Source organism: Sander vitreus, chromosome 19, assembly GCF_031162955.1.
Source record: "Sander vitreus isolate 19-12246 chromosome 19, sanVit1, whole genome shotgun sequence".
NCBI lineage: Eukaryota > Metazoa > Chordata > Actinopteri > Perciformes > Percidae > Sander > Sander vitreus.
The window spans coordinates 11,974,170-11,992,624 of record NC_135873.1 but is presented as its reverse complement, the minus strand read 5'-3'; the positions used below and the strand labels follow the sequence as shown (position 1 = coordinate 11,992,624).

At 40.6% G+C, this 18,455-nt stretch overlaps 1 protein-coding gene across 1 annotated transcript in view; it reads left to right on the top strand.

The window, feature by feature from the left end:
• pcxb (pyruvate carboxylase b) overlaps positions 1 to 18,455 on the top strand; it is a 312,422-nt gene that overhangs the window by 245,553 nt on the left and 48,414 nt on the right. The window contains exons 14-16 of the mRNA XM_078275766.1: positions 410 to 499; positions 7,686 to 7,907; positions 16,631 to 16,787. Of these exons, the coding sequence (XP_078131892.1) occupies positions 410 to 499; positions 7,686 to 7,907; positions 16,631 to 16,787 (469 nt within the window). The remainder of the gene's footprint in view (positions 1 to 409; positions 500 to 7,685; positions 7,908 to 16,630; positions 16,788 to 18,455) is intronic.

The following is an 18,455-nucleotide window of genomic DNA, read 5'->3' as shown; positions in this document are numbered from 1 at the left end:
GGTGTACATACTCAAAGATGGGAAAGTATTAGCTTTTAAGACCTAAAGATGAAACATGGGTGGAACATCAAGATTTCTTTAGATACTTACAATTAAGGGACTATTTTATCAAGGAGGTGAGGACAGACCAACACATAAATATGAATGGTATAGTTAAAATGACTGTGGATGTATAGTGAAACCAGGGCAGACCTTGGGTCATCTCAACCTTCTACCAAGCCGTAGGGGAAAGCAGGGGAATCTGAGCGAATTGTAGATGAAAAATGGTACAGTACAAGTGTTTTTTTTTTATAACCCTCATTGATCTACTCTCCCCCCCCAATTTCTTTATCATCTTTACAGAATGTTGGATATGTTACAGGACTGTATCTGACTTGTATTCTGACTTTATTTTTATCCTCCTATCCAGGTCATGTGATGGTAAATGGACCAACCACACCCATCCCAGTCAAGGCTAAGCCTTCCTCCATAGACCCTGTCATCCCTCCTGGCATTTTGGGTATGTCGATCAAAAGCAATTTAGCCAATCGCAATGCATCATTTACACTATCACACATCATTATGCTGCTAACCCAGTTACAACTCTTGAGTCACATTCTTAATTTACTGACCAAAATCAGACTTTACACTGCGCCACTGCTTTAAAAGCACGGTGCAATGGTGCTTCAGCAATGAAATAATTAAAAAAAACTGTGTTTTCACAGCGTAGTTCTGAGTGCAGGGCAAAGTGTCAGTAGTGACTGAGAGTTTAATACTATTTTTAAAAGCGTGCCACCAGACATTGTTACCAAAATAATGTCACAATGCATCGTAACATTGTATTTATTACATTTGGACCAATTTAGCAAGGCACTGCTATTGCAAGGGTTAGGGGTTTCATTTGCCCTCGGGCACCCATGCTAAAAATGTAAACACTTGTGGATCCGTATGGCACTTTGTATAAAAGCACCCACCGAATGACAAATGGGCTGTCGAACAGGCCGATAGCTGTGGGCGTAAAGGCCTTCCTGAATGGCTCAGTTTAGCACTCGGGGGAGGAAAAGGGTTTTGGCCCCAGAGTGCACGGCTGAGCTGTGAGAACAGCGGTGAGAGGGTGCACTTTATTGTTTGTGAAGGCAGAAGTTCTATGCTTCTCACCCTGCTCTGCACCAGCACCCCTGGAGTCTTGCAGGAAAGGCCAACGGCCAAGCTGGGCTCTGTGATGAGCTTGTAGAGCCACTTAAAGTCTCTGGAGTCGAGCTCTGTGGTTTTTTTTTTTGCTCCCCATGCTAACTATAGCGTCTGAGTAAATTTTGAAAGGTTAAACCAAGGCTGGAATACAAAAATACTCCTTTTAAAGTTAAAACTAGATGTGCTCGGTTTTACAAGTAAACGTTTTTTTTTCGTTTTTTTTTTTTTTTAAAGAATTAAAATATGTAGATAAATTGGCTTATTTCACTTGATGTCACAGCCTGTCACTGTGGCCGTTTTGAAATGATGCACTTTTTGTCCTTTCCCACTGTGCTCCTAGCTTTATTTTTGTTCGGGATGCAAACTGCCATGAATTTCTGCAGCTGCGCCTTTTGACAGCAACAAAATAGTCAGCTGTATCAACCTGACGTTTATCAGCACCCTGTTCTGCCTCAGCACATACCCCAGCATGCCCAGTAAACACGAATTTATAACAAAATAATGTGAATAATATGACTCCTAATCAGGCATAACTAATCAAATCTGACATCTAAAAACCATGCACAGTGGAACAGAATGGAGTACAATAGGACAGAATAATCTGCGGCATTTCTGTACATCTACATGTGAGTGAGTGTGTGTCTCTGTGTATACCCACCACTTGTCTACTGATGCAAATCTTGTGTTGACAGCTCTCTTTTCCCCACCCTCTTATTGCAGCAAGCACACATGCATTTACTCTCGAGCACGTATTCTATAGGCAGACACCCTTTGTGTACATGCCCCCACTTACCTGCTGTAAGCGGCTGATGAAGTAGTTGTACAGTATGCAGCACAGGCACGCACAGAGGCATACCTAAAGCCTAGTAATGAGATTTGTAATGTGCTTATATCCTTTCTTTCATTCGACGGAGGGACTGAAAGAAGAGAGGGATTAGGCCTGTATTATCACACTCTGTGGAGGGAGGGACAGGGGCATGGAAGCAGAAATGGGTTATGACAGAAGCAGTGAGGGTTTGGGCAGTGTATAATCCCTATATGTAGAGAAAATACTTATATGGACATAGTGGCAGGCAGGGGAGATATGGATAAACACAGATAAATGGGGAAAGAGGGAGTAGGAAGGACTATTACTGTGCACCACCCACAGAAAAAGAGCAAAGATCAGAATGACATTGTCACATCTCAAAAAATCACCTCGACAGATAAAGAGGAAGAATGACAAGCAAAACTATTCTTGAGGAGTTCCCTCCGCACTGAGGAGAGAAGGGAGAAAGACAGGCCGAGGGTGTCCTGACAGAACGTGTTAAGTACTGAAAGGCCATTATTTTCTAATTAGGATTTGTAGTCTAAAACATTCCCTGTGAAGGCTGATTGTGGTCGCTTCATCGATGGTGTAGAAGTACACCTTGTTCCAATTATTGTCTGGATTTATTTAATGGAGGACATCTAGAGGTTAATCACCAGATGCCTGTGAGCTAGCTTGAGGAAGAATGACTTATAAAAATGACAGACTACTTTCCTCGTCCCAGTTGTGCGCTGTATTTCCATTCTTAGGATTGAAGTAGACGGGTAGGTAACAATATGCCAAATTTGTGCACAAATGGACTTAATAATATTCTGTTTCTATTCTTTTTCTTTCTCTGCCCATTAGTTCTTGATGCTTTCATTAGCCACCTTCAAACAAGGACTATTTATTTTGTTGCTTTTGTTTAGCTCAAACTCACTTCCAGGTAGCTTAAAAGGAGTCATAAAGAGTCTTAAATTTGGCTTTCTGAAACCTCAAGATACTCTGGGTGTGTGCACTGCAAGGTAACTTTTTTTCTTTGTTCTTAAAACAAGTTCTTCCTTTCAATTTGTTTGTTTAATGCCTCCCATACAACTGTGTGGAGAAAAGCAAATTCTGTTCTTGAACTGTACTGTCAGTCAAATGTTTTTTCAGCAGGCTGTATTTTAGCAGTTGTGGTAAATGGCAAACAATAACTAAATGCAAATTGAAATTGCCCACTATATCTACCAAAGATGTATAGTCCAGGGATTTAAAAGTATCCAGGAGCCGCTGCTCATAGTTTCTCACGGGAGAAAAGCAAGAATATCAGCAGAAAAATGCAGGCGGAGGTGAGAGCAAGCAGCAGAAGCGTCTGCACAGGCTGTACATTTGTCTTACAGCTCATTAACAAATCTACCTGCCTCTAACCTGCACAGGCTTAATTGATTGGCTGTTCCCGGACACCTGACTTTAATAAAGCACTGATTAGCAGTCCCACCAGGATCTGACAATTAAAAGGTTCCTAAACACAAAGATACAAGACATTTATCAGCCTTCTCGGGGTGCAGATGCCAGCTCCGGACAGCGACGAGGCAAGCTGTTATTACTCTGAGATTGTCTCCTACACAAATTGCAAATAAAGAAGTACCTCTGAGCACTGCAGCTCGCTTTATCTACTCACATCGGCTGGTGTTGTAGAGCTAGAGGAGAAGAGTGTGAAAAGGGGACCAGACAGGTGAGAATGTCAAGGGAAGAGGTATGAAATGCCACCAGCCTAGAAGGAGTGAAGGGAGGGTGACGAAGCCAGGGAGTCTGAGTAGGGTGTTTTCAGTGCAAGGGAGAGTGTGTGCGTGTGTGTGCGTGCGTGTGTGCGCAAGTGGGTCAATTGTCTTGGGACGTGTATCTCTTTAGTGTTTTTTTGTTTCTGCTGTGTACGATAGGACACACACAAATCCACTCAAACACTGTGACTGCCTTTCTTTAGGAAACTATACCATGCATAGGCAATTGTTTAGTCACTGTAGTCCCAGTGCAGATGCCCTCATTTCTTCTCTATTGTGTCAACGAGTGGTAAAAACAACACAAAAACTTACAACAAGCAAGTTTGTAAGTCAGCGTGAGTGTGAAAAATGGAAGGAGGACTTTGAATATAAATCCTGTTTCTGTGTGTAGATGTGTGGTGTGTTCCCCAGTCTGCCGTATTATATACAGATCTTGATAAGTTCAAAGTGTCTGTATCTATTTGCTACGGCAGTGTGATTTTCACAGAGCTCATCTAGCCAATGTGTTTAAGTGAGCTCATTTTGTGTGTCTCTGCTAGTGTGTTCGCATGGGAGGACAAATGGATCCGTGTGTGTGTTTCATTTTGCTCATGCTGGCCTAAGAGACAATTATAGCAGAGATCATTTGTTTTCAGGGATGAGGTACAACAATAAAAGGTCAAGAGTGAATATTCAGAGAGAGAGAGAGAGAGAGAGAGAGAGAGAGAGATTGATTAACTAGTCTAATTGATTGATGATTGCGCACATAGCAGCAAAAATAGATCCCAATTCCACTTCCAATATTTGAATGCCTCTGGTTGTGTTTAATTGCCAGGCATGGAGAGGAAAGAGCGATGAACAAAGAGGGTCGGCTTAGGATAGAGGGTTGGCCCTAGCAGCGCCTATAGAGCAAGGTCTCTTCGATGTTTAACTTGTTTGTTTTGAGGACTATTTAGCTTTTATAAAGTGGAAATGCCAGCATTTGTCTTGGGGATTCCACAGCGATTGTGTCTTTATTCCTACTCGTGGAGTGCATTTTGATACTGTATATGACAGTACAGTCTTGTAACCAACCCAGAGACACTCATGTAATGTCAACATGTCCCACAGTCTTCCTCCTGGGTTCCCTTGGGGAGTGGATCCTTCTTCATGGATATTGCTTCATGTGATTCACTTGTTTCTAGTTCATCTGCGAGCTTGCATTACTCTTGTCTTAATTTTAGCCACGCCGGCAGCATGGCTCCATGGATGGCAATGTCGATCCACCACTATGGTCCAGACTGAAATAGCTATAGGATGGATTGCCATGAAATTATGTAGAGACATTCGTGATCTCTAGGCGATGAGTCCTATCAAGTTGGTGATCCCCTGACATTTTATCTAGCAGCACCAGCATGTCAAAATGTTCAATAATCCATTAAAATATCTCAATATCAACTGGATGGATTGGCACTCATTTTCTACAGATATCTATGGTATCCAGGGGATGAATCCTCATTGCCTGACATTTCTTTTTTGTGCTATCATGAGGTCTACATTTGTGGTTTTGAGTAAATTATCTCACTGATTGCCATGACATTTGGTAGCGACAATCATATGCCCCACAGGATGAATCCTAATGATTATGGTGATCTCCTGACTTTTCATCTAGTGCCATCATCGGGTCAAAATGCTATCTGTGCAATACTTTAATTTATGACCAGTACCTGCAAAACTAATGACATTCCCATACAAACTTGTGTTTAGTGCTAATTAGCAGCTCTAAGCGTGCAGTAACTAAGATGGTGAACATGGTAAGCATTGTACTGGCTAAACATCAGCATGTTTGCATTGACATTGTAATCATGTTAGCATCCTTACGTTAGCATTTACCTCAAGGCACAGCCTCACAGGACAGCATGGCTGTACACGCTTGTACCTGGGGACGTCATGTCTACTGGATATGCTGACATGATAGTTGGAGTTTTAAGACTAATATGTTATATGGACAGTGTTGGGAAGGATACTTTCAAAACGTATTCTGTTACAGAATTCAGAATACATGCCCAAAAATGTAATTTGTAACGTGTTACGTTACTCAATCTGAGTAACGTATTCTGAATACTTGGATTACTTCCACATTGAATTGCATTTTATAAGTGTAGGAATGCAGCCATCACATACAGCTTACTAAACAGGCCTATTCTGGTGTTTTCTTCTGTTCCAACTGGCTGAATGTGTACCTGAACAAGCAGATAGATTTTTGTATTTGTAGTCCCGAACTGCATACTACAAAAATCTAACCGCAGTCTAAGCTACCATGAGCTAATTTTAGCTAACATGTCAAACGGGGCTAGTCTTTCAACGGCTCTGGGGCTAGTAAATCGGCATGTAGGAGAATGTAAAGTCGCACGTCAACTATAAAATGGCAAGGTGACCAGTAAAATTACAGCAGACGACTACCCTTGGCTAATAATAAAAAAAAAAATAAATAAATAAATAAAAAAATAAAAAAAAAAATAAAAAACTTTAAGATTCTTCTTCAGGTTGGAGGTGGAGTAATTTGGACGCTGAAAGGAGGTCGGTTGCTGGCCAGCAGAGGCTGCAGTGCACAGTTATATTTCGTTCTCCCTGTTCTTTCTTTAATGTGAAATGCTGTTTGAATTTCCAAGATAGAAATGCATTCCTGCCCTGGCTCTGTTGTGCCGGTTCCGTTCCATCTCTACCTCTATCAATGATCACGCAAATAGCTCATTTTTTCGTTTTCATATTGGCGTTTCTGGGAAATGCATGGAGTTGCCTTAATTTATTCAGAGAATGAATAAACTCGTGAAACAGAAGTATCGTCATGTAATATATTGATTTCAACAGTGTAACTTTATTCTAGATACCAACTATTTAAATTGTAACTGTAACGGAATACAGTTACTCATAATTTGTATTCTGAATACATAACACCGGTACATGTATTCCGTTACTCCCCAACACTGTATATGGAAATATATAAAACGTGTCAAAAGAACATGAATTTAAACGGGTAAAAAAAATATAATTTCAATGTAATCCGTGTGGAGCTTCCTCCACATTTTTGTAAAATAGAATATAAACATATGCCATGCTCAAATTTGCGACATCATGGCAACTCTTTGATTTCTGGTGTAATTCTGGGACCTAAAACAGGGTCACAGGCCTGGTAAGCCTGACAAATTAGAGATGCTTAAAAAGGTGTCATAGCAGCCATCCTGAAACCGGTTTGCTTTATGGTGGCAACCACACAGTACCGAGCTCAGTCACTCTCTTGTTTGACTAAACAGTAGCAGCTTACTTTATATAGAAAATCATGGCCATGTGAGTCACTGTCAGCAGGAGAAATCCATTTTTACAAATGGGTGGGTGGTGTGGCTAATAAGCCGGCTGCTGGGCTTATATTTCTGTGTACCTATTTGTAGTTGATCTACTTGAGCTGAGGAGCAGCAATAAGAAGAGGCTGTGGCCACCTCACTACCTGAAGATATGACAAGCACCAGACTTGTTAACAGCACAGCACAGCTTAAGAAAGAACACTGTAAATAGCATTTTACAGTTTACCTGCTGCCTCGCCTGGCGTCTTGTTAAATTGGTGTAAATCATTCATCTTGCCAGACATTAAGCAGTGTCTGAAGTCAGTACACCGCTTAAACTGGATGATTAAAGGTCTACTTAAATATTTATTCAACAGACATGGAACCCCCTTTTTTAGCACATGGCTATATGTTCAGGTCTGTGGTTTATGAAAGCTACATTTACACTTTTTCATTTTTGTATTAATATCAATTTATGTGCAGTGAATATTGACTTATTAAGTATCTGCACAATCTGGTATTCCCCCCAGCATCTGATATTGATTTCACATATATACCATAATCACAAACCTGTTTCCCTGTTATTACCCCTCTGTATCACTCTACACAACTCTTAACGTTTTTCGTTTCCCTGTCTTTCTCTCTCTCTCTCTGCCTCACTAATAGGCGACCCTCCGGTCGGTTTCCGTGACATTTTGCTGCGCGATGGTCCTGAGGGATTTGCCAAGGCTGTCCGCGCTCACCAAGGTCTGTTGCTAATGGATACCACCTTCAGGGATGCCCACCAGTCGCTCCTGGCAACCAGGGTTCGGACCCACGACCTGAAGATGATCTCGCCATTTGTCAGCCACAACTTCAGCAACCTTTTCAGCCTGGAGAACTGGGGAGGTGAGTTTCTGTGTGCTTGAACCTATGTCTCGACAACTTTTTTTGTCACCGTGAAATTGTAATTTCTAAACTTTAGTTTTGGTAGGGATTAGACAGATTTAAATTGGTGTTTGGCAGAGCTAAGCTAGCAGTGTTGCTCTGTTTCCAGTCTTCATGCTAGGCATACGGACAAGCGATTGGTATCGGTTTAACCCTAATATACACAACAAATTAAAGCAACTAATATTACACTAAACTTTGTGTATATTCCCCAACAATTTAATGTGTCTGAACTCTCTCCATTCTCCTCCCATTCTTGCTGTAGATCTCACTGTTTCATTGATGACAGTGATTGTACCTCTTTGTTTTTCTTGTTTGAGCTGTGAAAATCATGCGCCATTGAAAACACATCTCATGTCTCCATCTCCTCTCCCATAAGTCAGTCTTCAGTGCGTTCCATCAATAGACAATGATTGTACCTTTTGCCTGCTCTTGACTGAATAGAGAAAATCATCAGTTATTGAAACTTTTTGAGGCGTGAACAGTCCAACAGAGTCCCTGTATTTATGCAATTACTTAAAAAAGACATGCCTCATGTTTGAACAGAGGCCGGCGAGACCACTTATCAACACTTCTTGATGGTGGTCCTATGTGAAGTGCAGTCGTTATGAACTGGTTTTAAAGAGTAAATTCAGTTTTACTGTTTGAGCACTTAGGACACACACATTTGTGAAAGAGATATGCCCAGTGAACCTCTTGAGGTTGAAACATTTAATTTAATGCTCAATTATAGTAATCTACTCAGTGTGATTGTGCTCAGAGTGCTTTGAGTAGATCACAAGAACAAACACAAGAACTAACAACAAAAGCCCGAAGTAAAAAGGGTTTCTGTTTCATTGACTGTGCTCATCATCAGATGGTTGAGCAAAGTGAGAAGAAAAAATAAACTTGCATGGAGAGAGAGAGAGTGTCCAGTGAAACCTCCTATGTGCTGTAAAACCCTTTACATTAAATTCCTCCTGATGCACCCGTTACAATACAAAACACTATTTCAGTACTGTGGGAGAGCACTTTGAGCACATCTCACATTTAGCAACTAGCTACTCATCTTGTGTTCAAACGGATAAAAAGGTTATCGTAAAAGTAAAACATTGGGGAGATATTTGGATAGAAAGGGCTTAACTGCATCCATCTCCCAGTATATCATGATGTCATTATGAGTCTGACCAGAGAAAGATGATATGAATTCAGCTTAGCCCTGTTTGAGCAGTTACATTCAAAGTAAATCTTTGAAGAGAGACTGTGAAAACTCGCAGTGAACTCAGTTCTTGACTCTGGAAGTTGAATAGCTGCCAGGGAAGCTGCCTCTCTCTGTATGTCTCATTATACTGTGTGAGACGGTTCTTTATTAAGGGACATTAATGCCTTTTTAACATTTCAATATTTTATAAACTTAAAAATAATATGTGCACCATTTTTCAGCCCACATACTTTTTCAAATTCGACGTGTAAAAGAGAGTCTGACAATAAAAGCAATAAAGCGCGTGTCAATATCTGCGTAGCATTTCAGAGATGGAACAGTTTAGCCTTCTGCTAACCGTAGCTCACAGCTGTGGCTAATTCAAGTTTACGTAGCTAGCTAGAGCCTTGAATCACAGTATGTCATCTCAAAGGAGTTTACAAAGAAAACAGGACAGTAATTCTCAAAGACTTTGCGCTATACTGTATAATGGCATCTGCACCAGGATGACAATCACGATCGTGATGATTGAAATGAATGACTAGTACTCGTTCAGGTATGAATGAATCGCGTACATAAGCCTGTGCTTCTCTGGGGGGATGGCCTTAGGATGGAAAAAGGTAGAGCTTACAGATAAAGGGCTGTATTTTTTAAATGCTGGTCTTTTTTTCCACAAAACTGCCTACCCCAGTTTTAAAATGTTGTTTGCCATCATTTATAATCATGCAATAGCACGTCAGTGATATCTTTACTTCTGAGGATCCTACCACTCTCCTGCAGCGTCTCACTGGGTTTATACACAGACTAATGGAGCTATCGTTTAGGCTTTCAAAAAACTGATAAATCTCCTTTAGGGAAGGGGAAGCTCATAGTACGTCAGACATGTCTATTTTTTTACTGATGAAAGAGCACAAACTATCCGCTTTCTCTGACTATTTCTGTATGAGAAACAGGAAACTGTGCAAAACAGTCTATGAAAATCAGATAGGAAGCATGCTTTGAGAGCAGTTTATGGTTGAGCATTCAAGATGTTAATTTACTAGGAGCTTCCTGTTTTCTATACTGAGATTTATCATGTGTTTTTAAAGCCTAAGCTATTGGCCCATTGAACTCTCTGAAAGCCAGTGAGAAGCAGTGGCACTGGGGTGAGATTTTCAAAACTAAAACTATTGCCGGGGTTGTATTGTGCTTCAATGTATTATTTCAATGATTGTAAAGATATGTTTAATAGTGAACATGTCTTTTTAAAGCTTCTTATTGTAAGCTCACATAATGTCAACACTTTTCTTTTTAAGGCTTCAGCTTTTTTTTTTTCTTTTTTTTTTTTAAACCGTATAATCATTTTGAACTGAGCTGACAATGTGGTAAACACTCTAAAAACACACTTAGTTTGGGTAGTAAACACTGTGCAAAAGGTGAATTTATCTTCCTTTGTATCTTCCTTCTGAACTCTCTCATAAAGCGCTAATGTCTGAATTGCAATGGGAGTTTTGAAATCGTCTGTCAGTGAAAGCTCTTGAAATTTTAACAGTGTACCGTCAGAGGAAGTGAATATATGCTCGTCTCTGTCCCATTTATACGACGACAGCAAGAGTACATCTATGAAATCCAATGTAAAACAGGAGCAGTTTAAACGCCTCGTGACATGATGAATCTGTAATGGGCTAATATTACGATCTGAGATTGTCTCACTCAGTTAAGAACAGTTGCAGAGAAACAATATATGCTAGTGGATCCTCTTGAGGCCTCCTGTAGTTCCTGCGTGATATGATTATGAGTCAGAAAAAACTGAATAGTACTTTCTCATAATTATTTACACTTTAAGGCAGAATAAATTCTAGGAGATATATTCCCCTGAATCCTTCCTGCGACTTTACAGTATAATATACTTCTTGTGCAAATTAATATTACTAGTGCAGTGCCCGTTGAAAATGTGCCTGTTTGGAACGGGCGATTACTTGGCCTGTGGTATTGCTGCTTGTAGAATTCATCAAAACCAAATTGTACCACAAAATGACTTACAGAAGGACCCCAAACCACTGTATAGCCTGCTACTGACTTACAGTGTAGGCTACGTCTACATCAGAGGAAGACATTGTACTACTGTGTTTACCTGACAGAGAACGCTGCAGATTCAGAATGTAATCACAAAATATCACAATGAAAATGTGGAGTAATCAGACATTAGCGTCATGGACTCATGGCAGTGTGCTACCCACCCGGGCCGTTATGAGAGCTAATCAGCACATATCTGCATTAATCAACCACAGAGAGAGAGAGAGAGAGAGAGAGAGATGTTCATTTCCATAGAGGTTTAGTAGCTTGACGGTTAACGGTGAAGTAGGGGAATTGATTTGCGGGGTATTTTGGCGACTTAATTAACCCGACCCAGGGTGAGTCTGATGAAAACTGATGTATCTCCCCGGTTCAACTCTGAGATTTTCTCGCAAACACGGACACACAGATACGTCTCGCTTTATAAGATAGATAGCCTGCCTATAAGTGGCATCACGCTCTGTCTGCCACTTGTTGTCTGTAGCTGGTTGTGCTTTGCATGTGTGGGATTCTGAAACGTCCTTAAATTTGGGTGTCGTTTGTTTATTCAAAGTCAAAGACAGTCCAAATTAGTTCTACTTTGCACATTTTTGTGGGTCTGAGGTGTATTTCACATTTTAGTTGCCAAAGCTCCGCTGCTCTCTCTGTCTGTGGTCCTCAGGGTGAGAGGGGGAGTGGCCAGTGGCTAGAGCGGCAAAAGCCAATGTGTGCTTCTTTTACCTATATATATTTAACGATATCTTTTGCATTTCTAATCCAAACGACATCAAACTACTCGTGCCCGTAGCAAGAAACCTGTCAAGTTTGAAATCCATCGGACTAACGGTTCGAGAGATATGCGCATAACACACACACACACACACACACACACACACACACACACTGACAGACAGACGTTCCTGCAATTTATAGATAGGTTATGCTAATTTGACTAGTAAAGTAGGAACAACAAAGCATTTAGAAAAGAGTGAATCTGCTACCAAGCCTGTAAAAGGGGTAGTTTGGATCGTTTATAGTGTGGTTGTATGAGGTTCTTATCCATATTCAGTGTAGTAGATGGCGCTCAGCAAGCCCCCAGTTTGAAGTGTTCAAGTCAATTTTTATTTATATAGCAGCAAATCATAACAGAAGTTATCTCGAGACAGTTGTCCTATAGAGCAGAGGCCTGTACTACGAAGCAAGATTTGCCGTTAACGAGGTAACTGCAGGTTCAACGACGGTGGATCACTTGTTACTGGGTTAAATCGCCGTGGTAACTTATGCTGAACACATAACCTGCTCGGGAGCATGTCATGTTGGAGATTAGAGATCAACCGGTGTAAAAGCACCGCCTACTGACCAATCAATACTCTGATTTGAAGATCCGGTAAATTAAAACATTTAGAGACCGACAACCCCGTTAACATTCCCTGATGGGTATTTTTATGAAAGATATATATTTTCAGCGGAGGGAATTATGTATAGGCTATTTGTCGGCTTCTTGAGCCATGTGTTGCCAATGCCACACATTGGTTTGAATTATGTTTGTATATTTATTTTCTCTCATGATCGCTTACCACTGCCAGGGTTGCAACTGATAATATAATAGGCTAAAGCAACGGCAGTTTATGGAAAGCAAAAGTGTAATTATGGTCAGATCTTGTGCCTGACTGATGGGGAAGTGATATTGATAAGCGTTGTGATTTACAGCATTTGCTTTTTTTGCCAGCTTTCCTTCCTGCGTTTTGCCTGTAAAGTCTGTATTCTTCATATTTATTAGTATTATAGTTTACTCTTCTTATGTAAAATATGTGGCTCTGGTAGATGTTTGGGATTGGTCATGCTGTGCAAACACCGCCTCTTTTCTGTGAACGCTGGATTGGGAAACCCTGGGTTGATTGAACTAGTTGTTAACCAGCGTCGTGACACAGCTTACGCGGGACCGTGGTTGTTAGGTGAAGCCAGGTAACTGAAATAAATCCAGGGCATGTTGATCTTGATTCTTAGTACAGGCCTCTGGTCTAGACCATACTCTATGATTTACAGAGACCCAACATTTAGCAACAGGGGCAAGGAAAACTCCCCTTTAACAGGTAGAAGCCCACAAGAGTCATAACATGGAAGCTAAGCAATGTACTGCTGGGGACATAGTCGATAGTTTTTTCCTGGCATTATTTACAGACAGGCATCCACAGGCAGTGTTGCTGGAGACACTGCAGTTCATGTGCAGACCATGCACTGCCCCTCCTCCACTAGCAGAGTGCTAAAATAGCCCCACACACACACACACTTACTTTATATATATATATATATATATACATACATACACACACATATATATATATAGATAGTGTGTGTATGTGGGGCTATTTTAGCACTCTGCTAGTGGAGGAGGGGCAGTGCATGGTCTGCACATGAACTGCAGTGTCTCCAGCAACACAGAGCTGCCTGTGGATGCCTGTCTGTAAATAATGCATATATCGGCGAACGCAGCAGCCACGTATCGGCCGATACACGTAAAAACGCAAATATCAGATAAAATTGGTCTATCGCTATATGTAAGTGAACAAGGTGTAGGAAATGAACCTGACCCGGTCCACCAAACACCGCCGTCTTGCCTGTCTTGATTCTGCACATATTTATGTTACTGTAGGCCTATTTACTATTATTTAATCCATGCGTGATGCAGCGGATCCGTGTTTCTTTGCCTCCACCTCCGCGATCAGCACCTCAACCTCAAAAGTTTTTTTTCCGTCTGCTGCAGAATTACCTGTTGTGATTGGACAAAGAATGACGTAGGGGCGCATTTAGGGTAATTTCCATATTAATTTATGGGAGGAGGCATGTCTTATACAACCCCACCTCAAAAGATCTGCGCTCTCTCTTTAACTTTTCTCATGACAATAAAAGGCCATTTCAGTTGTTTTTTCCTTTTTCTTACACACAAAAAGTCAGTATTATCACTCAGTTTTATAGCAGTTAGACTAGTCTTAAAGAAGCTAAACAAGTGTACAAAATACAACATGTCCTATTTATTTGACTTTTTCTTTTTGGGTTATACATTTATTTTTTCCTTGTTTTTATGTATTTATATGTTGTCTTCTCAGACTCTTCTATTTTCCTATTTTCCCTTTTGAAGTCTCAGGTTCAATCAGACACATTATCAGGTGTTATTTTCTCAGACTTTATGGGGTTCCTTTATGCAACTGTTTTCACCGGATGAGGAGTTCTCCTCTGCCACTAATAATAGAACATTGTAATCTTTTACAGTATGTCAGGATAATGCACGAGTATCAGTTTGTATCTCATCCCCACTGTTAAACATCCTGTATTCACTCAGCTCTCAATACCCAAAGTTCCCAGATTCACTAGCTGCTCGCCTAATATTGATTTAGGTTGTGAAGCACAAATAACATGTGGACTACCATGCTGCAGTAAAAAGTTCAGCTCTAGCACACACTGTCCCACAAGGACAGCTTGTAATTGTACATTTTAAACACTTCCTCCTAAATCACTAAATGTGGAGGAAGGAGTAACTACCATGCCTCTCTGGATAGGAAGTCCCTATACAATGCACTTGTATTACAAAGTGATCAGAGATAGAGAATATTACACTCTGCTGAGCTTGAATCACTTTGAACCAAAATAAATCACTAAAGGGAGATGGCTGTGAGTATTGAAGCCGTTACCCTGACACACTGTCTCTATGCAAGAATGTTTTAGTTTTTTTTTTTTTTACACAAAAGTGGTCTTAGATAAGGAACTACAGTATTGCTTTCACATGTTTCAGCTGCTTAGAGGCAGAATGAATCATTGAAGAGATTAAGCCTGTGAAAGCCCTTTGAGGATTAAGTCCTGTCCTGATATAGCATTCCTGCCTGTACCATGCAAGATAGAGTAATATGAAATGGGTCACATAATGCATCTATATGGTTCTTCATCTATTTCCCAGTTGGCCAATTTATATCATGGTAAAGCGGCAGATTGTTAATTACTGTACATGATCATGTTGGAATCAGTGTTTCAGAGTAGCTTTGCATGTTTTTTAAAGAATATGACCTGTTTCTTTGTACGGGCAGCGGACACTCAAGCATTTTAAAGGTCTGACCAGCACAGGCAGCAAAGGCAACTCAACCGATCCACAACGATTAGGTGGAATCTCAGAGACATAAAAATTGATCTGACTGGATAAACTGTCTGATGCATCAGGGCCATAATTGCACACTTAAGCAAAAATGCTAACTGCAGAGGTGTAGTGGTGTGGGTGGCTGGGTATATGTAACTCAACGATTCAAATTAAAGATATGAATACGTTTTATTCATGTATTTTTCCTTTATTGGCTCAAGAGCATGAAATATAAGTTTTATTTTATAGAACTTTAGTTTCCCATCAGGGGGATAGTTAGATGGATTAAAGAGTTTGTCAATATGAGACCGTAAAAACTGTTTTATTGAGTTCTGTAAAAAACATACTTACCTAAGATGTTAAAGGCCCATACATTCCCACAACACTTACACCAGATGATTAGTCATTTTTCTCTGTTTACATTACATGCACTGTTGAATACAGTGCTGGCAGTTGTGGGCAATGAGGAACAGGCTTGTTTCCATCTTTCTCTCTGATTTCTGTCAGCTCATTTTCATGACAGATTGTAGGCTGCCTATCTCTCCAAAAACAGGCAAAAGAGGCTACAGCAGTGTGGGACCAGCTGTCACTCTTCATTCCTGTTATTAAATTATCAGAATAAATTCTGCCGTCCCAGCTGAATCCCCACTCAGCATCATGTTTTGACGCTATAATACATTAATACTAATATGTTTAACATCAGACAGGATTGCTTGGAGTCATTTCCACTCCAAACCAGTAATTTAAGAGATGCTGACGTAGGCTAAGATTCCAAATGGGGGGGGGGGAGAATACAAATTGATAAGGAGGGTATCCAGGGCATTCTTGCTCCTCGCAGAGTAGGGAACAAGCAGTTGTGCTTAGTATTCTTTCCGTGTCCAAATGTGTGTGAGTGCTCAGAAAATGAAATTTAATGATGACAGTGTTGGATCAGCAGAAAACCACTGGAGGCTTCAATATTTCTGGCTGATATGATAAACGGGTATGAGATCTGCTAATCTACTCCCCCAAGAAAAGGAAATAAGAGATTGCTACCTCTTTTTTTCCCCCACCTCTTCCACTGAAACATTTCTAAGATTTTAATGTGACTTTAGAATGAAATGATGCAAGTGTTAGAATGAACAATCAATGTGCAAGTATCATCAGATATTTCATCTGAGCATCCATTGGTGTTTATTATGTGTACTGTGTGTGTTTGTGGGTAATGTGATACATTTGAAATATTAGTTTTTGAGTCTAAAATTGAGATCAAAGTAAGGATGACAAATAAGACTTATGATGACCGCTGAAATAAACTGCCACTCCTGTATGTGTGTGTGCGCGCGTGTGTGTGCATGCGTGCAGGTGCTACCTTTGATGTGGCCATGCGCTTCCTGTCGGAGTGCCCATGGAAGAGACTCCAGGAGCTGAGAGCTTTGATCCCAAACGTCCCATTCCAGATGCTGCTGAGAGGGGCCAACGCCGTGGGCTACACCAACTACCCTGACAACGCTGTCTTTAAGTGAGTCACTCATACAGACACAGACATTTTATCATAATTTTTTTAATCAGTTATTAAACAATCAAATGTGTAAGGCCGGCCACACACTGGCTGCGTGGCGTTGTCTCTTTGCTCACCAGAAATGTGTCTGACGCGGCACTGTTGCTGCTAGCCTTGTCTGTACACATGTATGTTTCCCATTGATTTACTGCACTTAAGCATTAGTATACTCCATGTTTAACATAAATATATACTGATTTGATTACAGCAAAGACAGCGTCGGCAGTATTGACGGCAAAATAGGCTACAGAATATTTCGTTATGTATTGACAGGTATTGTCTGTATTGACCCATTTTTTTTAAATTACATTTATATCTGCATTTATGTCAAAACCTAAAGACTTTCAAACATGTCATTTATTAATGTATTCGGTTCAAAATGACATATAAACATCTTTTCCTATTCTATTTTGCCTGGAAACGCTTCCAACACGCTTGCGTGTCGTGTGAAAAACAGGCGTTGGTCCTATTTCTAGCAAAACATGCGTGTCACGCAGGCAGTGTGCAAGCTCTAACCTGTTAACATGGGAGCCGAAATTAAAAATGGACACGCCACACAGCTGACACGCTCACGCCACGCAGCCAGTGTGTAACCGGCCTAAGAGCTAACACCACAGGCATGACAACAAGAGGCTTGTTACCAATATGCACACATTTTTGTATTTGCTTCCAAATCCTTACACTGTATCAATTATGCTAAGGAAATATGCTGACACACACAAAGCAGGGCCGTAAATATAGGTATATGCACACACTCTAATGCCTAATCTGCATTGTTTTATGTATGCACATGTAGTGACTAAGCCCCTATACTTTAGCCGCAACGGGCTGCTGATTGACATGAGTCGTTTTGACGTGCACTCTGAAAACCCAATATCCAGTCTTTGCCAATACTTCTAGCATAATGCTTTACTTTCTCAATAGTGTTAATATTAAATAATGTCTGTCACTTTCATTACGTTTCAGCAGAAAAGGAAAACATTTTTCAATTAGCAAAAAAACAAAAAGTCAATTAGCAACACCGTGTGGTTACTGACATGATGACCCTAAATAACCTGTGACCAGCCTCGGCCTGAACAATGCACCACCTAGTGCTCAGGAGCAAATTACACATCAAATATATGGCTCTAATACATTGAATACTACAGACTATAAGTGTTCAGTATGTAGAATACAGTCTTGCATGCAAGCAGACCCTTCATAACGCTGAAGAAACGTTTCCATTTTCATATTGTAAATTTTTTTACTGTGTTGAAAACATTTTAACTGAATAGTTGGAAAACAATTAAGCCATCCGCTGCTACCCCTGCTTCATTTTCTGTCACTGCCATAGTATTTAGAAAATGTCTCGTTACTGGGATGACATCAACTTAATACATTTTTTTTAATTTATCGGTGAAAATTCGTTCAAAGCCCGCCCATCCTCGCCGGCTGAACTAGGGTTACGGTGCTAGCCAATGGGTGAAAGCCAACCCCAGATTCACTCTCGTTTTAGAACGAGCTTTGTCAGCTTGGTTCACTATTTGCATTTTTTCGGCACTCTGGCCACAATTCTCGTAGCTTCCTCTTGGATGCGTGCTTACGATCTGGCACCTAGTCGCTACATCTACCCAGAAACGTTTCGAACAC